General features: G+C 36.4%; 1 protein-coding gene across 1 annotated transcript in view; it reads left to right on the plus strand.

Moving 5' to 3' along the window:
• HECW1 (HECT, C2 and WW domain containing E3 ubiquitin protein ligase 1) overlaps positions 1-26,396 on the plus strand; it is a 632,276-nt gene that overhangs the window by 438,034 nt on the left and 167,846 nt on the right. The window contains exons 15-19 of the mRNA XM_036246873.1: positions 3,825-3,930; positions 4,870-4,966; positions 10,611-10,694; positions 11,127-11,236; positions 25,620-25,740. Coding sequence (XP_036102766.1) covers positions 3,825-3,930; positions 4,870-4,966; positions 10,611-10,694; positions 11,127-11,236; positions 25,620-25,740 — 518 coding nt within the window. The remainder of the gene's footprint in view (positions 1-3,824; positions 3,931-4,869; positions 4,967-10,610; positions 10,695-11,126; positions 11,237-25,619; positions 25,741-26,396) is intronic.

Here is a 26,396-nt window from a genome sequence, read left to right on the forward strand (position 1 = left end):
CAGATCTTGGTTACTTTAAATAAAACTGCAATGAACAAAGAGGTAATAATTTGAATAATTCATCCAAATTATTATTTCAAGTTTCTTTAGATATATTCCCAGAAGTTCCATTTTTAATTTTTTGAGGTAATTCCATACTGCTTTCCATAGTAACAGTACCAATCAGCATTCAGACCAACAGTGCACTAGGGTTTTCTTTTCTTCAAATCCTCACCAACACTTGCTCTTTGTTGGCTTATTGATGATAGCCATTCTGACAGCTATCAGGTGATATCCCAATGTGGTTTTCATTTGAATTTATATGATGATTAGTGACATTGAGCATATTTTCATATGTCTGTTGGCCATCTGTTTGTCCTCTTTGGAGAAGTGTCTATTTAGGTATTTGACCATTTGACCAATAAAAAAATATATTAAAAAATTCAAGAAAAAGGAAGACTTCCACACTCATTTTCTGAGGCCAGCATAATTCAAATTCCAAAACCAGATAAAGACACTACAAAGAAAGAAAACTACAGACCAATATCACTGATGAACATAGATGCCAAAATCCTGAACAAAATACTAGCAAATCGAATTCAGCCATACATCAAAAAAAATTATTCACCATGACCAAATGGGATTTATCCCCCGGATGCAAGGCTGGTACAATATTCACAAATCAATAAATGTGATACACCAAATAAACAAAATGAAAGATAAAAACTGTATGATTGTATCAATAGACACTGAAAAAGCATTCAACAAGATCCAGCACCCATTTCTGATAAAAATGCTCAGCAATGGGAAATAGAGAGATCATACCTCAACATAATAAAGGACAATATGAAAAACCTACAGTCAACATCATATTTAATGGGAAAAAAACTAAAAGCATTTCCTTTAATAACAGGAACAAGACAGGGATGCCCACTTTTGCCACTCTTATTTAATATAGTACTGAAAGTCTTAGCCACAGCAATTATACAAAAAGACAAAATAAAAGAGATCCAAACTGGAAAGGAAGAAGTTAAACTATCATTATTTGCAGATGACATGATATGGTACATAGAAAATCCTAAAGACTCCATAAAAAATCTACTAGATTTAATAAACAAATTTGGAAAGTAGCAAGATACAAAATTAATATTAACAAATTGAGAGCATTCTTATATGCCAATGATGAACTCACAGAAAGAGAAACTAAAAAAGCAATTCCATTTACTATTGCAACAAAAAATTTAAGATATCTAGGAATAAACTTAACCAAAGAAGTAAAGGACCTATTTGCAGCAAACTAAAGGATATTGAAAAAATAGAGAAAGACATAAAAAGTGGAAGGATATACCTTTTCATGGGTTGCAAGAATTAACATCATTAAAATGTTCATACTACCCAAAGCAATCTATAGATTCAATGAAATCCCCATCAAAATACCAACAACATATTTCACAGAACTAGAGCAAATACTTCAAACATTTTTGGAACCAAAATGTTTGGTTCCATATAAACGTTTATATGGAACCAAAAAACACTCCAAATAGCCACAGCAATCTTGAAAAAGAAGAACAAAGTAGGAGGGATCACAATACCGGATATCAGGTTATACTCCAAAGCCATTGTAATCAAACAGCCTGGTACTGGCACAAGTACAGGCACATAGATCAATGAAATAGAACAGAGAACCTAGAAATGGACCCAAAACATTATGCTCAATTAATATTTGGCAAAGGTGGCAAGAGCATACAATGGAGTAAATACAGTCTCTTTAATAAATGGTGTTGGGAAAATTGGACAGCTACATGGAAAAAAATAAAACTAGACCACCAACTTACACCATACACAAGAATAAACTCAAAATGAATGAAAGACTTAAATGTGACTCATGAAGCCATAAAAATCCTAGAAGAACACGTAGGTAACAAAATTTCAGACATCCCACACAGCAGAATTTTTACACCTAAGGCAAGAGAAACAAGAAAAAAATTAATACATGGGACTACATCAAAATAAAAAGCTTCTTCAGAGCAAAAGAAACAACCATCAAAATTGAAAGGGAATCCACTGTATGGGAGAGCATAATTGCCAACCATACATCAGATAATGGCTTAACTTCCAAAATATGTAGAGTACTCATACAACTCAACAAAAAGAATCCAATTAAAAATTGGGCAGAGGACCTAAATAAATACCTCTCCAAACAGGACATACAAATGACCAAGAAACATATAAAGAAATGCTCAACATCACTAATCATCAGAGAGATGCAAATTAAAACAACCATAAGGTATCACCTCACACCTGTCAGAACAGCCACCATCAATAAATCATCAAACAACAAATGCTGGTGAGAGTGTGGAGAAATGGGGATTCTAATACATTGCTGGGAATGCAGACTGGTGCAACCACTGTGGAAAACAATATGGTGTTTCCTTAAAAAAATAAAAATTGAACTCTCAATTAAAAATTTGACCCCGTGATCCCACTTTTAAGAATATATCCTAAGAGGCCAGAAACACCAATCAGAAAAAATATATGTACCCCGATGTTCATAGTAGCACTACTTACAATTGCTAAGATCTGAAAACAGCCTAAGTGTCCATCAATAGATGAGTGGATAAAAAAATCTATGGTACATGTATACAATTGTACATTATGCAATTGTAAGAAAGAAAGATCTCTTATTCTATGAGACAACATGAAGGGACCTAGAGAGTATTATGCTAAGCAAAATAAGCTAATCAGAGAAATAATATTGCATATGATCTCACTTATTTGTGAAATATAATGAACAGAAAAAGGTGATGAACAAAACAGGCCCAGAGACATAGAAAGGAGTATGGTTTAGACTGACAAACCTCAGAGGAGAGCGATGCGGGTAGAGGGTGTGGGGGGATGGGTGAGATAAACCAAAGAACTTATATGCATGTATGCGTGACCAAGGGATGTAGACAACAATGCTTGGCAGGGGGTGGGATAAATATATATTATTTATAATATATAAATATAAATATTTATATGTATATATATATTCATTTAAAGAAAAAGAAAAAAGTGAGAGGACCCAAATAAATAAAATTAGAAATGAAATAGTAGAAGTAACAAACACCAAATAATTACAATGGATTGTAAGAAAATATTGCTAACAACTACAAAATGGATCCATTCCTTGAAACAATGAATCCTCTAAAACTGATTCGAGAGAATCAAAAAATATAAATAGACAGATTACAATTATTGAAATTGAAGCTGTAATAAAAATATAAATAAAAAACTCTCAACACAAAAGTTCTGGACTGGGTAGCTTCACAGATGAATTTTAGTAAACATTCAAAGATAAATTAATACCTATGCTTCTCAAACTATTCCAGAAAACAAGAGGAGTAAAGACTCCTGAGCTTATTTTAAAAGGCCAGCATTATCCTAATTCCAAAACCATATAAAGACAATAGAAAAAAATCATATGCCAATATCCCTGATGAACGAAGATGCTAACATCCTCAATAAAATATTAGCCAACTGTATTCAGAAATACATTTTAAAAATCATACACCACAATCAAGTGGGATTTATTCCTAGGATGCAAGCTTGGTATAATATCCACAAATCAGTAAACATAATACACCACTTAAACAAAATGAAGGATAAAAAGCCCATGATTGTATTGATAGATGCAAAAAAAAAAAAAAGCATTTGGTACAATCCAGCACCCATTTGTGATAAAACCTCTCAGCAAATTGGGAATAGAGGGAATATATCGCAATGTAATAGAGGCCATATATGACAAACCCGCAGCCAATATCATACTTAGTAAGGAAAAACTAATAATTTGATTTTGGAATTAGGCATCTGAAGTCTCTAGAAACAGAGGAACCTCTTTATTGGCCCGGCCAGGACACAACCTAGTAGCTGCTATTCGAAGCCAGCATCAACATGAGTCATTGCCTCTGGGTATGTATCATGCTTTTTGAACCCCTGGATACCCAATAATTAACTTTGATTTCTTATTGTGAATTCTTTTATATTGAGGATTTGGTGGAGTTCTTTTCCTCCTCTTTTATGGTAGTCTCCTCCTTTATCCTTTGCTCCCATTCTTCGCTCCCTTTTTGCCTCTTTTCCCTTTCCCTTTCTCCTGACTTTGTCCTCTCATCCCTCACATCTCTCTTCTCTACTATCTTCCAGACTCACATTTTCCTTCTTCTTTAATGCATTCAATGACTTGTTAGCTAAGTCCAGGGGAGCATAGTTAATGAGGTCATGAATTATGTTACTGTTAGATGCAGTTTTTCATGTAAACCTCTTTCCTTGTGTGTATGGGGATAAGTCAACACAGTAATTATTTCTAAACTCAGCTGCCTGTTTTCAAAATACATGCCACTTGTATCAAGGGAAATGAGGTGAAAGAGTCTAAATGGATTTGGATAATTTCATTTTTACTACTGAAAAATCAGCACATGGTCACAGGTCATAAGTGTCAAGTGTTCAAAAAAGATTTTTTTGAACTCTTAAACAATCATGTGCTTTAATAACTATGGCAAAATGACCAAGAGAATTTATATAAGGAAAAGAGTAGAACTTCCTCCATGAAAAAACTACCTTATTTTATTATATATGTTCAAACAGGAATCAGTTAACACCTCGTTAAGTTTCTGGAATATTAGATAATTAACTTAGATATAGTTCACTGTTGGTGTGATAGTTTTAAAATAATAATGCTACTATATTACAGAAAACAACCTCAAGAGCTTTCATTTTGTGTGTGTGTATGTATGCTACCAACCCTTTAAACTTCTAAATTAATTCTGGCATCAAGCAGCCATCTTCCAATCATCAGATAAATCACCTGTGGTCTTCAGACTCACCACAACTATGCACTTTTATCTGTTTCAGCATATAATGACAAGATTGTGGCATTTCTTCGCCAGCCAAACATTTTTGAAATGCTTCAAGAGCGCCAGCCAAGCTTGGCAAGAAACCACACGCTCAGGTAGGAGCTTATCCATCACTCCTATAACCCCACATCTCTCAGCTATATTTTCCAGATGGGACAACACCTCTGTGGAGGTGTTTGATACTTTTAATTTATGCATTTAAATTATAATTTGAATACTCAAAATAAAGGGGCCAGGGGCTTCTAATGGTCTCAGAAGAATAGCAATCACAATAGTCATGCTGTCAGGTTACATATTCCTCATACGATGCTAAAATGATTTCCATTGAGTTGAAAAGAAGCACAGAAAGAGAGAAAGAGAGAAAAATACTTTTAATTAAAATTGTTTGTGTAAATCACCATATAAAATTTTTAAAAATTATTTAACGATAAATCATCTAAAGGATGACCATATTCAAATGAAGGAAACAAAAAGTATCATTATATTCCAATTTTTCTACAAAGTATTATATATTTTCTGTTATTTATTAGGGTTATTCATTTTTGTTTTTGTTTGTTTTTTATCCTCACCCAAGGACATTTTTCCATTTTTTGTTCCGGTAGAGTGGGAGGGAGAAAGAGGAACAGAGAGAGAGAGAGAAACATCGATGTGAAAGGAACACATCGAGTGGCTGCCACCCGCATGACCGACCAGGGCCTGGAAAAACTGCAAACGATGTACGTGCCCTCTGCGGGAACCAAACCCGGGTCTCTCTGGACCGCAGGTCGATGCTCTAACCACTGAGCAAAACCGGCCAGGGCAGGGTTATTCATTTTTGAATTAGTGTCTCTGGAAATCTGATTCACTTCATTTGGAAGAAATAATCACACCAAATAATAAAAAGAGAAAATATCCTCTGAAGTTAAATTCCACTTTCTCACCAAGATATTCAAATACCTCTCTCCTTCAGTTTACTATTCAGAATTTCAAAAACTGAAGATGAATGGATGTTTAGAGTCTCCCCTTTGGGTCTGAATTTTTGCTTACATTTGTTATTTTATCCTCTACCCTTAGTTTCTTCATCATTGAAATAAGGTCACAATGTAGGCATTATTGAAATGCTTAAATGGGAATGTGTTTAGAAGATTAAAGAAAGTTGGCTAGCATGTAGTAAATTACTGCCTCTAATCCTCTATCTCCCTTTTGGTGATTTTCAGATCTGTCTGACAACTGTAAAACTCTACTTTGTATGACTTCCCCAATAAATCACAAATATTGGAAAATAACCTCTTTGTTATTCAGATCCTTATTAGTCATGCCAGGATATATCAATTATAATCTTTCTCCTCCACCACCCACACACTGATACTTCTTTTCCCATGTTTTTACTTTTGTAATTAGAACCACCACCTTCCAAATTGGCCATTATTTCAATTCCTTCTGCTGTCTTCATCTTCATCTTCTAAATATTTACCTCTTTACTTTTTCTCTTCTAGTCATTTTATTCTCCTCTCTTTACCATGACCAGTACTTGGATTCTCATCATTTCTCTCCTAGACTTGGCAGTAATCTTTTAGAAGATATCTCCTATTACCTTTCAATAACCAGAAGTATCTTCTTATAGAACAAATCAAATTATGTCACACCTGCCCCTCAAAAATCTTCCATGGCTCTAATCGCATATGAAATACATACTTCTAAGCACAATTTCCATGTTCTCCAAAGTCTGGCCCTAACCTAACTCTCCATCCTGTGCTAGTATTTTTCTTCTGGTATCTTCCATGTCCATCAGATAAGCTGTGTCCTCTCTCCTATATCAGCTCTTTCTGGAATGGCTTCTCTCCTACAGATATCTCATCCTATTTTAAAGGCTCAAATCAAATGCAAAGATTTGGTGATTCAAGCAGACTTTAGTATTTATTTTGCCTTTCTTTAAGCATTCTTATTTTTTACCTCTAAGATATTTTCCCCTTATCTCTTTCTTCTATCATGTACTATGTCTCCTTACAACACTATACACTCTTTAGAGCAGGACCTTGTCTTTGTACCTACTCTTACCCCTCAGAACCTGGTCCTTTAATTTGAAGATAGAAAACACTACTTTTACAGTGAATGAAAGGTTTTTAGCATGAACAGTTGAGCCTTAGCATGATTATTGTCACTTTAACTTATGTTCAACTCTGCCCAAATTTAATTGCTGTGCCACAAAAACCAGTGCCATACTTAGTCATTTGGATCGTTTATTCATGAGCTTCTTTATTTACTCACGGTGCCTAATAATTTAAGGGAATTCACAAAGAATTTTCAGAAGAGTTGTACTAATTGAGAAGTTTCTGACGCATTTCTGTTCTTGAACATTTTTTATGTAACTGGTTCTTCCACTAAGTAATTAGTTCACTGCTTACTTTTTAGAGGAATTTGAATTCACCAAAGGCACTAGAGTCTCATTTAAATCATTCAAATAATTTGAAAGTAAAAACAATGTAACCTCCCTGTATAAAAGAGTATAATATATTTTCAAAGAGAAGTAAACTATTCAGCCTTATTGGGTAATACCACATTATTTTTTAAAAATTGAAAAATCTGAAAAGTTTTGTTGCAATGTGGAATTGTGCAATTATGACTTTCCATACATGGAGGGACTTAGAGTGAGGATATGTTTTTTTCCATGGACAACACATGGAAATTATTTAGCATTGTAACTAATAACCTTTTAAACTTAGGGAATTCTTTGTGAAACTGATGAGAAACAACATAGGCTTTCCCCACATTAAATATAAACCATTGCATAGAATATCAAATAGCGAATGGACCCTAAAGTTCTTGTGGAGCTCAGGTTGAGAATCCAAATATTTCATCAAAAACAGATGACCTACAGCCCTGGCCAGTTTCGCTCAGTGGCTAGAGCGTCGGCCTGAGGTCCAGAGGGACCCGGGTTTGGTTCCCGCTAAGGGTGCATACTTGGTTGTAGTTTGTCCTCGGCCCTGGTTGGTCGTGCGGGTGGCAGCCACTCGATGTGTCCCTTTCACGTTGATGTTTCTCTCTTCCTCTCTTCCTCTCTCTCCCTTTCACTCTACCTGAACAGAAAAAGGAAACATGTCCTCAGGTGAGGATAAAAAAAAAACAAACAAAAAAAACAGATGACCTACAGTGACAGCAGAAATCAAGAGGGGATGGAATTAAAATAGTAGAATGGCAAGAGTAAGAACTTGTTCCTCAGGAAGTCAGTCTTAAGGGAACCAGGAAGTTGGGCACTGCTTGCTAAGATTGGGCCTATGCCTGCTCCTGGATGTGATGTGAGTGTGAGTCAGCCCCATTTTAAAGTCCATGAGTTGAAAATAAAAGGACCATTTCCCATGACCCCGTCCAGAGAAAGAACTTAATGCTTCCTCTATGGTACCCAGGTGAGGACAGTGACCTTTATTTAGCCATTGCCATTTTCAGGGAGACATGGATCCACTGTCTGTGGTCCGCAAAGCCATTTGCTGGGTTAGAGGGTAGATGATGAGTTCTCAGAAAACTATTTTCAGTAATGAATCATAAGGAAGCCATATATAGAGGAGGAACATAGAGCCAGAAAACCCAGAAGTCAATGATATCTGTTAACTTTAAGGATCATGGTAGCAGTCCTTATTTATTCATTTTTTCCTTCAACTAGTGCTTCTGTTATGCAATTATTCTGAATCAGGATTGCACCAGGACTCTGTATATGGTAGCAAACAAAACAGACATAGAACTTAGAGCTTAGTCTCATGGCACTTGAGACTAAGGGAGACATGACAGAAAAGTTTGGTTTGAGTCCTTTTTTACTATTTTTTAAATCCAAATACATAGCTATATCATTTGTTAAGGGTCATGAATGATGTGATCATAACTCAGTGATAGTGGATAATATGATGGTGCTGAGGAAGAGACTTACTTCTTGGGTATAATACAGGGAAGGCTTTTCTAGGTAGATGGTAGTAAACTGAAACCTGGAGGATGAGAAGAAACTGCCCCTAAGATGCAAGGTGGGGATCAGGCTGCAAGGAAGAAAAAGCTTGACATAGGTAAAGTGTGAAAAAAAGCCAATATGGCTTAGGGGTGGATTGGGACTATAGTGAAATTAGAGAGGGAGGCCTTGTCAACAATGGGAAGGAGTTGGGATTTTATTTGGAGTGGATTTTATTTTAAAAGTGATTAAAGAATTTTCAACAGGAAAGAAAGATAGGTGTATTTATGTTTTTAATGACCACTTGGGCTGCTCTGTGGAGAAGGGCTAGACTGGATATAAAGAATAAGATAAAGGAGGGGGGCCTACTAGAAGACTATGCTATTAATCTACTTGTATGGATGATGGTACAGCATGGATGGAGGGCAAGGGGGAGTTTGTGGTGATATTGAGAATGCAAAAACAATACAGGCTAATGACAGCTTAAACATGAGGGTGAGGAGCTGAGAAGAATGTTGTTAGTCAAGTGTGGTGCTTCTGAAGATCAGTGGATGATGGTGTGTGGCTTAGTTTTTTTGGGCTTACTATAAAAATTCCACAGACTTTATGGCTTATAAACAGCAGAAACATACTTCTCACAGTCTGGAGACTAGAAGTCCAAGTACATGGTACCATAATCAAAGGGTTCTCTTTCAGTTTACAGACTTCTCATATCCTCACATGTAAGACAAGGGCACTAATCTCATACAAGAGAGCTCTGCTTTCACAACCTGAAGGCCCACCTCCTAACACTGTTAAATTGGGCTTTAGGAGTACAATTCTGACAAACCTCAGAGGAGTGGGGTGGGGAGGGATGAGATAAACCAAAGAACTTATATGCATATATGCATAACCAATGGACATAGACAACAATGCTATGAAGTGGGGGACATAGACAACAATGCTATGAAGTGGGGTGTGGGGGGGATTTGGAGGAGGGTGTCTGGGGAGGGAGAAAAAACATCTGTAACATGAATAAATTAATTTAAAAAACAAATAATAATAAAAATAATAAAGTGGGCTTTAGGATTCCAACATGCAAAAGAAATAAAATAGTCAAATATTTTTAAATTGACCTCTAAATTTTCCCATATTTATGCTGCACTGCTTCAAGATAATTATTTATTTATTTATTTATTTATTTTGAAGTATACATGCAATAGAAAGAATCTCGGCTATGGTGTTTATATTTGAATGTCAAAAAAGCCAGTTAGAAAGTTCATTTGATCAAAATAAGTGCTGTTGGAATAATTTGCCAGGTTGGAGTTGGAGATTGTAAAAAAAAAAGGGTCAGAATACATAAACAGTAATCAAACAGAGAGAAATCTAGGCCTGTGCTCAGACCAATGTGGGAGACTCTCATGTGTTCTGGAGGTCACACTCTCGTTGTGCCCAGCATGATTTATACATTTTTCATCAGGCATAAGGTTTCTCAGGAGATATCCCTTCACTCTTTCTTTCCATAACTTCCAAGATGTTGTGAGCCCACAACAGTCCTTCAGCAGCTCTCTCTGCTCAGCTCCACTCCTGACTGTCGTAGCTATTCAATGACTTACTTTTGTTGTGCTTCTTAGCTTCTGTCCCTGTGTGAGTCTGAGGAGAGGTGCTTCCTTGTAGAGCTTCTGGGAACCTGCAATAGGAACTTAAAATGCCACCAGTGCATTTGACCCTAATTAGTACATCACTGTTCAGCCACATTGGAAGAGAAAAAAAAATTGATTAGAAAAGGATTCATTCCTTAGCCTCTGTGTTGGTGTATAACTCTTATTTTCTTTTCCACATTATTCTAGGGAGAAAATCCATTACATTCGGACTGAGGGTAATAATGGGCTTCAAAAATTGTCCTATGATGCAGATCTAGTTATTTTGCTGAGGTAAGAGGCTAAGCCTGAAACAATTCTGGAAAAAAACATGTAGAAAAACTGCCCCCTGCAGTTCTCCTTCGTTACAGCCCAGACTGAAACACTCACTTAGAGGTTTCTAGTGATTGTGACCCAAGTAGGGCTCCCATCTTGTACATGCTATACATTGCCTTCTTTACATTTACAGTTCAGGTAACAAGACCTAAATAGAGTACTTGATGGGAGACTTTGTTGTTTGATTAGGTAGGGTTTAAAATAACACTGAGAGAAAAACAACAACATAGAATTTGCATGTGGGGATGTGCCTGTCTTTTTAATACTTCATCTGAATCTAAGTGCTTTTGTTGTTTTATGAGAACTGTAACTGCTATTACCCCAATTCATGAGCACTCTCTTATGGACAAAGAATAGTTTTTCATTTTTGTTTTGTTTTTTACTTTGCAGTCTCTTTGAAGAAGAGATTATGTCCTACGTCCCCCTGCAAGCTGCCTTCCACCCTGGGTATAGCTTCTCTCCACGCTGTTCACCTTGTTCCTCACCTCAGAACTCCCCAGGTAATTTAACAATCTGGTACTATATTTACTGTAAATGGCCATTGTGTTTCTACTAGATGAAGATGAAAGAACAATTGTATGTTTGTCCTGTCTGCAACCTGTTTTTGTAATGACCCAAGACTTGAATGCATTTTATATTTTTAAATGATTTGAACTTGTTTTTACAAAAGCAGTATTTCATGACATGTATAAATTATATGGGATTCAAATTTCATTGTCTATAAATAAGAATTTAGTGAAACCCAGCCATATGTGTTTATTTTAGTATTTTTAATGGCATCCCTCATACTACAACAGCAGATTTGAGTAGTAGTGACAGACACGACATGGCCCCAAAAGTATAAAATATTTACTGTCTGCTAAATCCCTGCTTTAAATTTCTATTACATTCCAAATACAGTCTATAAGAATTTAAAAGGGAAGAACCCTTTCTGAAACATTCATCCTTATAACTCAGAGTGTTGTTGGATATCAATTTTGGCAACTTAAGTTGTAAAAAAGTTATTAGGTTATGTGCTTAGTAGGGACCACTATATGTCCCTAGGAAGATAAGATGCAAAAGAGTTTTCTTACATGATGTAAAATGGTTCGGCTGAATACTTCTTTTTTTTTTTTACTTTATCTTTATTTCTGAAAGTATCACAGATTTCCCCCTTTTTTACCTGATAGACCTCCTCTACTTTTCTCCTGTCTACCCTCCACCCCTGGCCTTCACTGCACTATTGTTTGAGTCCATGGGTTATGCATATAAGTTCTTTGGTTAAACCCTGCCACCTTCCTTACAACATTCATAGTCTGTTCCACACGTCCATGTTTCTGCATCTGTTAGTTTTGTTCATTAGATTCTACATGTAAGTGAGATCATGTGATATTTGTCTTTCTCTGACTGGCTTATTTTTTTAGCATAATAATATCCAGGTCCTTCAATGCTGTCTCAAAGAGACAGCTGCACAGTATTCCATTGTGTAAATGTTCCACAGCTTTTTATCCATTCATCTACTGATGGGCACTTGGGCTGTTTCCAGATCTTAGCTATTGTAAATAGTGCTGCTATGAACATGGGGGTACATATATTCTTTCTGATTGGTGTTTCAGGCTTCTTAGGGTATATTCCTGGAAGTGGGATCACTGGGTCAAAAGGCAGTTTCATTTTAAATTTTTTGAGCAAACTACATACTGTTTTTCTACAGTGGCTGCTCCAGTCTGCATTCCCATACACCAGCAGTATATTAGGGTTTCATTTTCTCAACATCCCCACCAGCACTTGTCATTTATTGATTTATTCATGGTAGCCATTCTGGCAGGTAATAGGTGACACCTCATTGTGGTTTTAATTTGCATCTGACGATTAGTGACTTTGAGCATTTTCCATATGTCTCTTGGCCATCTGTACGTCTTCTTTGGAGTAGTGTCTATTTATGTCCTTTTCCCATTTTTAATTGGATTGTTTGTCTTCCTTTTGTTAAGTTGTATGGGTTCTTTATATATTTTGGAAATTAACCCCCTTTCAGATGTATCATTGGAAAATATGTTCTCCCACAGAGTGGAATACATTTTCACTTTTTTTTTAATCCCTCATACTTTGTTCTTTCTCCAGATTGCTGTGTCTATTCGGGGTCTTTTTGGGTTCCATATAAATTTTTGTAGTTTCAGTTCTAGATCTGTGAAATATGCCATTGATACTTTAATAGATATTGTATTGAATGTATAGATTGCTTTGAGTAGTATGGATTTTTTAATTATGTTAATTTTTGCAATCCATGAACACAGTATATGCTTCTACTTGTTTATATCCTCCTCTATTTTTTTTTCCAGTGTCCTGCATTTTTCTGAGTACAGGTTTTTTACCTCCTTGATTAAGTTTATTCAGAGGTATCTTGTATTTTTTGTTGCCATGGTAAATAGGACTTTTTTAGTTTCTTTTTCTGAAAGTTCATTATTAGTGTAAAAAAATGCCATCAATTTCTGAAAGTTAATTTTGTATCCTGCTACACTGCCAAACACCAAATTCATTTATTAAATCTGATAGTTTTTCGGTAGAGTCTTTAGGATTTCCTATGTATAATATCATGCCATTTGCAAATAAGACAGTTTTACTTCCTCCTTTCTAACTTGGATGCTTTTTATATTTTCTTCTTTTCTGATTGTTATGGCTAGGACTTCCAGTACTATGTTGAATAAAAATGATGAAAACAGACATCTCTGTTTTGTACCTATTCTTAGGGGAAATTCTTTTAGTTTTTTCCCATTGAGTATGATGTTAGCTGTAGGTGTGTGATATATGACCTTTAGTGTATTGAGGTATGGTCCATCTATTAACAGTTTGCTGAGAGCTTTTATGAAAAATGGGTCCTGGATTTTGTCAAATACTTTTTCTGTGTCTGGCGACATGATCATGTAATTTTATCTTTCATTTTGTTCATGTGATGTACACATTTATTGATTTGTGACAAGTGTACCAGCCTTGAATCCCTAGAATAAAACCAACTTGGTCATGGTGAATAATCTTTTTACTATATGCTGGATCCAATTTGCTAATATTTTGTTGAGGATTTTGGCATCTATGTTTCTAAGGGAAATTGGCTTGCACTTTTCTTTCTTTTAATGTCTCTATCTGTTTTTGGAATTGTGATAATGTTTGTCTCATAAAAAGATTTCAGAAGTTTTTCTTTCTCTTGAAATTCTTGGAATAGTTTGAGGTGGATGAGTGTTAGTTCTTCTTTGAATGTTCGGTAATACTCCCTGTAAAGCTGTTTTGTCCAACACTTTTGATTGCTGAAAGTTTATGATGATGATGATGATTACTCCTGCTTCAAATTCCTTTAGTTGTTACTGGTCTACTCAGGTTTTCTAATTCTTTCTGATTGAGTTTTGGAAGAGTGTGTATTTCTAGGAATTCATCTATTTTGCTCAGGTTATTCTTTTTATTGACATGTAGTTCTTCATAGTATTTTCTTACAATCCTTTGTATTTCTGTTGGTGTCAGTTGTTACTTATCTCTTTCGTTTCCGATAGTATTTATTTCAGGCCTCTCTGTTTTTTTATGAGTCTGGCTACAGGTTCATCAATGTTGTTTATGTTTTTAAAAAACCTGCTCCTGGTCTCATTGATATTTTGTATTTTTTTTTTTTTTTGTCTCCATGTCATTTGTTTCTGTTTCTGATCTTAATTATTTTCTTTCTTCTGCTTACTCTGGGCTTTTTCTATTGTTCTCTTTTTAATTCTTTTAGTTGTAGGATTAGATAGTTTATTAGAGAATTTTCTTGTTTGAGGTAGGCCCGTAGTGCTATGAACTTCTATCTCATCACTGCCTTTGCTGTGTCCCACATATTTTGTGTTGTCTTATGTTCATTTTCATTTATTTTCAGGAAGTTTTGAATTTCTTTCTTGATCTCATTGATAACACATTCATTGTTTAATAACATGCTATTTAGCATCCATATATTTGAATATGTTTAAATGTTTTCATTGTAGTTGACTTCTACTTTTATTCCATTGTGATCCAAGAAGATGTTTGACATGATTTCATTCCTAAACATGTAGGGACTTGTTTTGTGTCTAAACATATGGTCTATCTTTGATAATGTTCCATGTGCACTTGAGAAGAATGTATATTCTGCAAGTTTGGGGTGAAGTTTTCTGTAAATATCAATTAAATCCATCTGATCAAGTGTGTCATTTAAGATCATTTTTTTTCTTGTTGATATTCTTTCTGAGAGATCTGTCCAGTGAGGTCAGTGGGATGTTAAAGTCCCCTAATATGATGCTATTACTATCTTATTTCTCTCTTAAAGTCCTCCACGAGATTTTTATATACTTAGGTGCTCCTATATGGGGTGCATATATGTTTACCAGGATTATATCCTCTTGTTGGACTGGTCCCTTTTTTATTATGTATTGGCCTTCTTTGTCTCTTGTTATGGCCTTTTCTTTGAAGTCTATTTTGCCAGATATAAGTATTGTTACACCTGCTTTTTTTTTTTTCATTTGTGTGGAAAAAATGTCCATACCATCACTTTTATCCTGTGCGAGTCTTTTGTTCTGATATGGGTCTCTTGTAGACAGTATATATATATATATATGGGTCGTGTGTTTTTTTTAAATCCATTCAGCTACCCTATGTCTTTTGATTGGAGCATTTACATTTAAGGTTATTATTGATTGGTTCTTTTTTATTGCTGTTTTTATTCTTTATGCTCATATTTATATATATATATATATATATATATATATATATATATATATTTCTTTTCTTATTATTACAGCAACCACTTTTACATTTCTTGCAATGCTGGTTTGGGGATAATAAACTCCTCTTTTTGTGGGGGGTTCTGGGAAACTCTTTACCTTCTATTTTGAAGAATAGCCTTAATGGATAAAAGTAGTCGTAGTTTCAGATACTTGCTTTTAATTACCTGGAATACTTCATGCCATTCCCTTCTGGCCTGTACTATTCTGTTGAGAAGTCAGCTGAGAGCCTCATGGGAGCTCCTTTGTAGGTAACAAATTGTTTTTTGTCTTGCTGCTATTAAGATTCTCTCTTTGTCTTTAATTTTTGTCCTTTTAATTATGATGTGTCTTGGCATGGGCCTCTTTGGGTTCTTGCATGGGACTCTCTATGCTTTGTGAAATTGTTTAACTTTCGCTTCACCCAGTTAGTGAAGTTTTCTGACATTATTTCTTCAAACAGTTTCTCTATCTGTTGCAAACATTCTTCTCCTTGTGGTAGTACTATAATATGGGTATTATTATGTTTCATATTGTCCTAAAGTTCCCTTAAACTGTCCTGTTTTCTCATCGTTTATTTATTTATTTATTTATTTATTTTTGGTTCTCTGATTGATTTTTTTTCTACCATGTCTGCTAGTTCACTAATCTGATTACCTGCTTCCTGTAATCTGTTGTTTATTCCTTCCAGTTTATTCTTTATTTCTGCTATGTCATTTTTCATTTCTGACTGTTTGTTTTTAATAGTGGCTATGTCTTTTTTCATGCTTTTGAGCATCGTTATACTCATTACTCTGAACTCTATATCTGATAAAATGCTTTAGCTTTTCTTCTGGAGAATTTTCTTGTTCATTTATTTAGGGTTTATGCCTTTGTCTCCCTATTTTGGCTACATATTTAGGCTTGTTTCTATGTATTAGTTATATCTGGCTACATATTTAGGCTTGTTTCTATGTATTAGTTATATCTGCTATGACTCCCAATTTTGGTAGAATTGCCTTATGTAGTAGGTAACTTCAGGGACCCAGTAGTGCAGTCTCCCTGATCACTAGACCTGGGTGCTCTAATAATGTCCCTAGTGTGCATTGTGTAGGCCCTCCTCTTGTAATGGTGTCTTGATTGCTATTGGCCCCTTTGCATTTGGGCTTGAACCTCAGGTTGGCTAACGGTGAGATTCAACCCCCAATACAGCATGAAGGTTTCTGTGCCAGTGCTTATACACAAAAAAGTAATTTGCCTTGGAAGGATTTGGAGTCTGCCAAGATTGCTCTGTGGATATACTGCTTTTGAAACTTGTTGGATCCTGTTCTGTTGTTATCTAATGCTTCCCACTGAGTTTATTGGTTTGGGGCCTCTAAAGAGGCCTGTAGTACAGACCAATGTCACATGCGTCATTGCCGTGAGTACCCTGTTTGGAGCTATCAGCAATCCACAGCTTGTGGCTCCCTCTGCTGTGGCTCAGTGTGAGTGGAAAAGACAAAGCAGTACACTAGGTCTCCTTTTGCTAGCCCTGCGCCCAGGAGCCAATCAGGCAAAAACTCAAAGCACCCAGAGATCCACTTCTGACTACAGAAGTCCGTTAGTCTCAGTTACTTAATGACCTTCAGGCTGTAGTCTTCAGCAAGGTGTAAACTCAGAAAGACAGCTTCTGCAGCTTGGAAGAATGACTCAGCACAGCGATCCTAGCTTTGTCTTCTCAGCTCTTTCTCCAGAGCCACCAAACCCAGAACCTCTTTATGCATCTCTAGTCCACTCTGCCCTTCCACTTCCAGAGCCCAAGGTGAGTGGCTGCAAATGAAATTTAGTGCATCGGCCCTTTAAGAGGGTGTCTGTGTTTCTAGATGTCTCTCCCTGCCAGACAGAACCTCTGGGACTTTTCACAGCCAGATATTTTGTGAGCACCTTTGCAGGTTCTGTTACTCTGGGATAGAGAGCCCAGCTGTGGGTTTAGGCCTCAGACTTATCAGGGGGAATGCCCCACAATTTAGATATCTCTGAAACACTTCAGCTGCTGCCTGTGGGGGCCCAGCCAGCCCTCTTACACCTCCATACTTTCTACCAGTCTACATTTGGACTCCTCTTTACATTCTTGGTTATAAGTGTTCTCTCCAGCTAGTCTTCAGTTGGTTATTCAGGATAATTTTTAAATATTTTAGTTGTAATTCCAGTTTGGTCCTGGGAAATGGTTGGTGTAGCTTTCACTTAATCAGTGGCCATCTTGGAATCTTCTCCTGAAGTTGTCTTTATGTATTAGAATGCATTTACTCATGATACAAAAATTTCTTTGCAGATACTTTTTATTTTAAATGAGAAAATATATATTAAACTCTTTATTGAGAAAGGAAGATACTATTTTTTGGATTCATATGAAAAACTAACATAAGTTCAAATTCATACTCCCAAATATTTACTAGATATTGGAGACTTTTTCCCCATTTCATTTATTAGCATTATCATATTGTTGCAGATCTCAGTGGTAATCTAATTTTTTATAACTTTAAAAGTAAAGAGCCCAGCCAGTGTGGCTCATGCACCAACAGTTCACTGGTTTAATTCCTGGTCAGGGCATATGCCTAGGTTCTGGGCCCAATCCCCAGTGACGGGCATGCAAGAGGCAGCCAATAGATGTTCTCTCTCATTGATGTTTTCATCTCTTTCTCTTCCTTCCTGTCTCTCTAAAAATCAATAAAGGAAATAATTTTTAAATAAGTTAGTTTGAAAAATCTGGTAACTTATTATCTCACAACATCAAGAGTCAGAGTCCAATTCTGGCTTCTGAAGCTGGTGGAGAAATTCAGAAGAGAAACAGAATTTAGCAAAATGTTCTGTCCCTCAAAAGGGTTGTTTTTGTATCACTCAATGTTGCCATAGGTCTCTAAAACTAGAATAGTTTTTAGTTTGGCTCCTCCAAGATGTGTCATTTGGAACTGTCTCTTTGAGGTGGTTTAGTTCATTGTTAAACTTGATTTTTAAGTCAGTATTTCCCTGCTTTCACTTCCTCCAAATAAGTGTACTAATGACATTCATTGTTAAGAAAAATACCTAACACATGCTACCTGTGACATACAATGTAACTGAGATGCCATGACCTGAGAAAAGGTAGAGCAAAATCTTTGACAGAGCCAGCATTGAAACAATCATCTCCAGTATGCACAGAGTACTTATTTTGGGGGAGCAGAGACTTCCATTTGGAGAAGCTGTTGGTCTATATGATTATCTTTTGTTGTAAAGGTTGTCCCAGTCTTACAACCTGTCTACACTTTTGTCCAAATCTTTGGCAATAGAGTATAATTTTAACATAATTATATGTGAGAGAGATCATATTGAAAATGAAAAAAGAAGAGACAGTGAAGAGTTATTTGCTAAATGAAACATATTGGATAACATTTATAAAAGGAAACAACTTTTCTGATATATTTCTGATGCCATGAATCCAAGCACTCAGCTAGTTCATTTTGTCAAAATACTTATTTATTCTATCTTTGACCATGGGGTCCTAGATTACGTAACCCAAACATACTGATATTAAGTTTACAATTCCCATTTTCCAAACTTGCAAAATTTACCTGGATGCTACAGAGATAGTGAATCATAGGCATTTATGCCAAAATACTTTGTAAAATACCTAGAAATGACCATGGGGATAGTGGTAGTATACACGACAGTAAAAGTTATATTATAAAATACATTGTAATCTGCTAGACATAAAATTGTACTTGTACCTATAGACTTGTATTCTAGTTCTAACTGTATCCTGAAACCCAGCATTTCACCAAAGACACTTCTTTTCAAGTGATGGATACTGGTTCCCTCACACCTCAGGTGCTGCAGAATCCAAAAATGGGGCTGGTGCACTTAGTGCTTCATTGCTTATATCACTCAGCTGTATCTCCCCTTCTAGTTACTGTCATGTATCAACCTTTTTCTAATTCTCAAAAGCTGTGGAACCTGTCTCATGTTTCTCTCTTCTTCTCAAGTTGACCTATCATCCTGGATTATTTCAACATCCACAAGGACACCATTTAGTTCTCTGGACTCTAGTTTCTAGATTCCCTTGTCTGCAGTGAACTTCTTTTCCTGTATCTCAACCACAGTCATATTTCTGCTCTTGTTATTATCTCTAATATACTGACTCAAGCATAATACTCCCATCGAACATGCTTATTCAACTACTTTCTTTATTATAATCTTTAGCACTCATCAGGACCTCTAGTTAATAGATATCTCTCCTTTCCTTTCTAACTGTCTTTCTCTCATCTAGCATTAATTCCATGGTTCATCATTTCAGTAACGTTCTTGCCAATGCGCTAAACTCCCCTGATTCTCTCCATCTTATTTGTACATTCTAGCAGAACTCTACCCCCAGATAAACCTTACTATCTTTTCCCCCCACATCTGTGATAAGGCATTCTTGGAAAATTCACCTGACAAGGCAGATTATTAATTACAAGTTAATCATCTGTGATCTTGCATTGGTTTTTTTACACCCAAAAGAAAATTCTATCATTTCTTTGGTAAACTTATTCTCTTCTCTACTGTTATTTAAAATATTTCCACCCCCTCAAACCCCCAGTCCTGTGTCTCTCCTCATAGAGGATGTCCCTTCTTCCTTCACTGAGAAAATTAAAATCGTTAGGCAGTCACTTTCTCAAATGCCATAAACCAATCAAGCTGATCAAGCTGCCCCACCATGTTCCCTTAACACATGTGCATTAGAGCAGGTGTCTTTGCTAAGGTTGCCATGACCTCTGGACACCCAGCCAAGTGAGTAATTCTCAGCCCTCTTCCTGATATGTCAGCCATATTTAACATTACTGGCTGATCTGTCCCATAAGTCACTTCTTTATTTAGTTTCCATGATCACTCTATACATTTTATTTTCTTTTTTGGCCACTTTTGTAGACTCATCTTTTGCTTTCTACTATCCACAAGATTTAGTTCCAGGTTTTTCTTTCAAATTATGTCCTTTCCAATTAAAAAATTAACAGGTATCACTATCAAAGACCAAGCTTATGATCTCCCCTCAAATGTGTTATTCTTCCATTGTACCCCATATCAATGAATGTCACCACAATCTATTTCATGACAAAATATTAAACCCATGTCTCCTTCATTGCCTATATTTAATTCATTGCCTCCTAAAAACATCTTCAGTCTACCCACTTCTCATCTCCACTGACACCATCCTATTTCAATTTAAACTCTCTAACTCCACTCTAATCCTTTCTAATTTTTTCTCTCTACTGCAGAAAGACTGATGTTTTTTATAACTAAAGTCATATGTCAGCCCCCATGCACAACCAACTGACATGGTCACTAGGTTGGGGAAGGCAGGAGGGCAGTGGCAATGGGAATAAGGGGGTCTATGGGAAAAAAGGCAGACACATATAATACTTTCAACAATAAAAATAGATAAACAGTATACCACAGTATAACTTACCACAATATAACTTATCCTGTTTGATCTGTCTCTTGCCCGCCTCTCATTCCTTGTTTTATATAATTGTGTTTCTTATACCTGTGCACCAGATAAACCACTTTTCATTCTGCCACAGTATCTTTGCACATGCTGATCCTCTAACTAAATTGCTCTTTTCTTGTGTCTAATTTCTGTGGCTAAGACTTCCAATACTGTGTTAAATAAGAGTGGCAAAGCATCCCTGTTTTGTTTCTGTTCCTAAAGGAAATGCTTTTAGTTTTTGCCCATTGAGTATGATGTGGGCTATAGGTTTTTTATACATGGCCTTGATTGTGTCAAAATATGATCCCTCTATTCCCACATTGCTGAGGGTTTTTATCAGAAGTTGGTGCTGGATTTTGTCGAATTATTTTTCAGCATCTATTGATATAATCATGTGATTTTTATTTTTCATTTTGTTTATGTGGTATATCACATCTATTGATTTGCAAATATTGTACCAGCTTTGCATCTCTGGGATGAATTCCACTTAGTCACAGTGAACAACTTTTTTAATGTATAGCTATAGCCAATTTCTAATATTTTCTTAAGGATTTTGGCGTTTATGTTCATCAGAAATATTGGCCTGCTGGGAGAATTAACATCATTAAAATGTCCATATTACCCAAAGCAATCTATAGATTCAATGCAATCCTAATCAAAATACCAACAGCATACTTCACAGAATTAGAACAATTATTTCAAAAGTTTATATGGAACCAAAAAAGGCCTCGAATAGCCACAGCAATCTTGAAAAGGAAGAACAAAGTTCGAGGGATCACAATACCAGATTCCAGGTTATACTACAAAGCCACTGTAATCAAAACAGCCTGGTACTGGCACAAGAACAGGTATATAGACCAGTGGAACAGAACAGAGAACCCAGAAATGGACCCAAGGCAATATGCTCAATTAATATTTGACAAAGGTGGCAAGAGCATACAGTGGAGTAAGGACAGCCTCTTTAATAAATGGTGCTGGGAAAATTGGACAGCTACTTGCAGAAAAATGAAACTAGACCATCAACTTACACCCTACATGAGAATAAACTCAAAATGGATAAAAGACTTAAATGTAACTCATGAATCCATAAAAATCCTAGAAGAGACTGTATGCAACAAAATTTCAGACATCATACACAGCAGAATTTTCACTGACACATCACCTAAGGCAATAGAAACAAAGGAGAAAATGAACACATGGGACTACATCAAACTTAAAAGCTTCTGCACAGCGAAAGATACAATCATCAAAATGGAAAGGCTACCCACTGTATGAGAGAGCATAATTGCCAATGATATATCAGATAAGGGGTTAGTTTCCAATACATATAGAGTGCTCATACACTCCACAAAAGGAAGACAAAGAATCCAATTTAAAAATGGGCAGAGGAACTAAATACACACCTCTCCAAACAGGACATACAAATGGCTAAGAAACATACGAAAAAATGCTCATCACCACTAATCATCAGAGAGATGCAAATTAAAACAACAATGAGGTATCACCTCACATCTGTCAGAATGGCCGCCATCAACAAATAATCAAACAACAAGTGTTGGCGAGGGTGTGGAGAAAAGGGGACTCTAGTGCACTGCTGGTGGGAATGCAGACTGGTGCAGCCACTAGGGAAAACAATATGGTGTTACCTCAAAAATTTAAAAATTGAACTTCCGTTTGACCCAGTGATCCCACTTCTAGGAATATACCATAAGAAGCCTAAAACACCAATCAGAAAGAATATATGTACCCCAATGTTTGTAGCAGCACTATTTATAATAGCTAAGATCTGGAAACATCCAAGTGTCCATCAGTAGACGAATAGATAAAAAAGCAGTGGTACATATACACAATGGAGTACTACGCAGCTGTAAGAAAGAAAGATCTCTTATCCTTTGAGACTACATGGAGGGACCTGGAAAGTATCATCCTAAGTGAAACAAGCCAAACAAAGAAAGACAAGTTTCATATGATCTCACTTATTTGTGGAATATAATGAACATAACAGTCTGAGGAATGGGGTAGTCCCAGAGACGTGGAAGTGGGGTACAGACTGACAATCCTCTAAAGAGGGGGGTGGTGGGGGAGAGATAAACCACAGAACTTATACGCATGTATGCATGAACAGTGGACATGGACAACAAACTGGGGAAAGGGCAGGGAGGGAGGGGGAAGGGGGAATCAGTGGGGGAAAAAGGAGAAACATCTGTAACAAAAATTAATTAATAAAAAAAACACATAAAAACAAACAAACAAACAAAAAAGAAATATTGGCCTGCAATTCTCTGTCTTTGTAGTGTCTTTATCTGGTGGGCCTCTTTGGGGTCTTCTTACTTAGGGCTTTCTGTGCTTCTTGAATGTGTATGCTTTTTTCTCTCACCAAGTTAGGAAATTTTTTGTCACTATTTTTTCAAATATATTCTCCAGCCATTGCTCATTTTCTTAATCTTCTGGCACTCCTTTGATGCAGATATTGTTATGTTTCATATTGCCCCACAGTTCTCTTAGCTGTCTTCTCCTTTTTTAATTGTACTTTCTTTCTGGTTCTCTGATTGTTGATTTTTTTCTACCTTGTTTTCTAATTCACTGATCTGATTCTCGGCTTCATCTACTCTGCTGTTTATTGCTTCCAGTGTGTCTTTTATTTCTACTATGTCATTCTTTATTTCTCCTTGGTTTGTTTTCATTTCCAATTCATTAATGTTTACTGTTTCTATATCTTTACTCATGCTATTAATATCTTTACTCATGCTGTTGAGCTTCCTCATAATCAATGCACTGAACTCTATCTCTGATAACTTGCTTTATTCCAATTCATTTATTCCTTCTTCTGTAGAATCCTCCTGTTCTCTCATTTGGGATTTGTTTCTCTGTTTCACCATTTTGGCTGTCTCAGCGGGTTTTAGAGCCTGCCAAATTTTTCCTGTGGGTGTTGATATTCCACTCAGTGTGGCTCCTTCTACTGGGTTTGAATGAGTTTAATGGACTCATGTTAAACACCACTGTCAAGTCTTACTTTCCTGGATAGATCTGTGGACCAACCAAAGCTTCAGTTTTCCTCTAGTATTTGCCTACATATTATTATTCTCAGTTACTTGATGAGCTTCATATTGTAGCCCTCAGCTGAATGTAAAATTCCCCAGGTGGATAGAATAAGAGGATTTCCAGCAGGTAGGGCAATTGCTTTCCCCTGGGTTTCTGAGGTGTGAATTATTGGCTCGACCCAGGGGTCCAAGCCTCTGCCTTCACAGCTCAGTACTTAGAGACACAGGGTGGTGTTAAATTCCTGAGGGAGCAGCAGTTGCTTCTCCACCAGGCTAAAACAGAGGGCTACTTGACAGAGATGTTTACTGAAACCATAGGGAGGGGCTCTGCATAAGTTCTCAGGCCTCAGCCTTCACAGCTCAGTCTTCAGAGCCAGGACCCCTAACACTGAGGGCTTGGTCAAGTAACCAATGGACATAGACAACAAAGCTGAGAAAGGGGCAGGGGGGATAGAGAGGAGGGTGTCAATGGGGGCGGGGGAGAGAAACTTCTGTAACAAAAACAAGTTAATAAAAATAATTAAAAAATAAAATTTCTAATCATTTATTTACTAAAAACGAAAAAAAATTCAAATCTTTTTTGGACGCTTTTTCCCCCTCCTTGCTTGCTGGTAGACTCTCACTGTTAATGAGTTTCAATTTCCGTATCTCCAGTAGGGAGTTGTTAAATTTCTAGGGATAAGCCATTGCTTTTCAACAGGGCTCTGGGAAGGGGTCTTTCAGTAATATAGCAACTGGCCTATGAAGGAGTGATTCAGTGTGAAACTCCCAGTGTCCTCCTTCCCAGTTCTCTCCGCAGTGCCATGAATCCCTGACTCTCTTCACACATCCAGTCCACTCTATGCTCCCTCTCCTGAACTCCAAGGTGAGTGGCTGTAGCTGATTTAGTGTGCTGACCCTTCAGGGAAGTGCCAGTTTTCCCAGCTCCTCTGCTCTGGTGACTTTCTCAGCCAGGTGTTATGTGGAATCCTTTCCCTGTTCTGCCTCTCTCTGCTCTGGAGACAGCTTGGGCTTTTAACACCCAACATCTCAGAGGAAACTGCTCACAGCTAAGACAGCCTTCAACAGCTGCCTGTGGGCACCCAGCCAGCTCTCTCACACCCCGCAGCTTCTACCAGGCTTGATTTGGTGTCTTCTTTGTCCCTATTTATAAGGGTTCTCTCTAGCTGCTCTTCAGTTGGTATTTCCTGATAACTTGTTCTTATTTTAGTTTTAATTCTAGTTTGGTACTGGGAGATGGTCGGTGTAGCTTCCATTTACTTGTCATTTTTCAGATTCACCACAATCACTTCTTATAATATAGTAACTTACAAGAAAAGTTTAGTCTAGTTTGGTTTATGTTTTTTTTTTTAGTTTATTTAAGTACAATTATGCCAAGAAATATGATCATCAAGGTATTTTTAAGAGAAATAAAATTTAAAATGGAGTGGAAGATATAAAAATGTATTATCATCAGAATTTTTTCTGTACTATATTATTTCCAATCATTGTTAAAGTAACTGAAGGAGTAATGAAAATTAAAGAAAAAATTTTGGAGAAAAATATATGAAGACACAGGAATGTGCCTCTTGTTGGCCTTTCCTCTACCACTGATCTTTGTATTTGTTCTTTGATAAACAGTGTTGATCTTCAGCTCATGTACTTCTCTCTACAGGTTTACAAAGAGCCAGTGTGAGAGCCCCTTCACCCTATCGGAGGGACTTTGAGGCTAAGCTCCGTAATTTCTACCGAAAACTAGAAGCCAAAGGATTTGGTCAGGGTCCAGGAAAAATTAAGTGAGTGTTCCAGCACTTGGTATTGAATTCAGATGGTACTTTTTTCTCCTCCTATACCCTTTTAATATTATTTTGGAGATTAGATATCACGGTGTGGTAACAGTTATGTTCATAGTAAAGAGGAAGGAAAGAAGTTAGAAAGTTGGGAAGAAAGAAGATAGGAAGTTAAGAAACTGAAGAGGAGGCAGAAAGAAAGGGGAGCAAAGGGCCAGAAAGAAAGAACAATAGATTTCAGGCAAAGGCATATATAGAGTCAATGTTAGATCTTTTCAGAAAACAACAAATCTTGATCTAATTTTTTTAAATCTCATATTTACCTTTACTGCTTCTTGAGACAAATTTAACTCATTTTTCAAATTCATGGACTCTTTGTAACTTTGTAATAGGAGTCTAAATAAAAAGTTGTGGGGTTTATTCTCCTTCTGGTTTTATTATTTTCATCTTGCTAAGCCAAACTTAAACTCAGCAATTCAATTGAAGAGATTCTTTTTTAAATTGAAAATCCAAAAAAATCCAAAAATAGTCTAATAGGATGGAATGTATCTAATTATAAAAGCATACACTTTGTCCTTGTGCTGTCAATGTTTTCAAAAGAGTATTTAAAAAAACATCCATTGCTCAACTAATGGAATCTGCATATTCATGCGGTCTGGAGA

This window comes from Molossus molossus, unplaced genomic scaffold (genome assembly GCF_014108415.1).
Source record: "Molossus molossus isolate mMolMol1 unplaced genomic scaffold, mMolMol1.p scaffold_m16_p_7, whole genome shotgun sequence".
Taxonomy (NCBI): domain Eukaryota; kingdom Metazoa; phylum Chordata; class Mammalia; order Chiroptera; family Molossidae; genus Molossus; species Molossus molossus.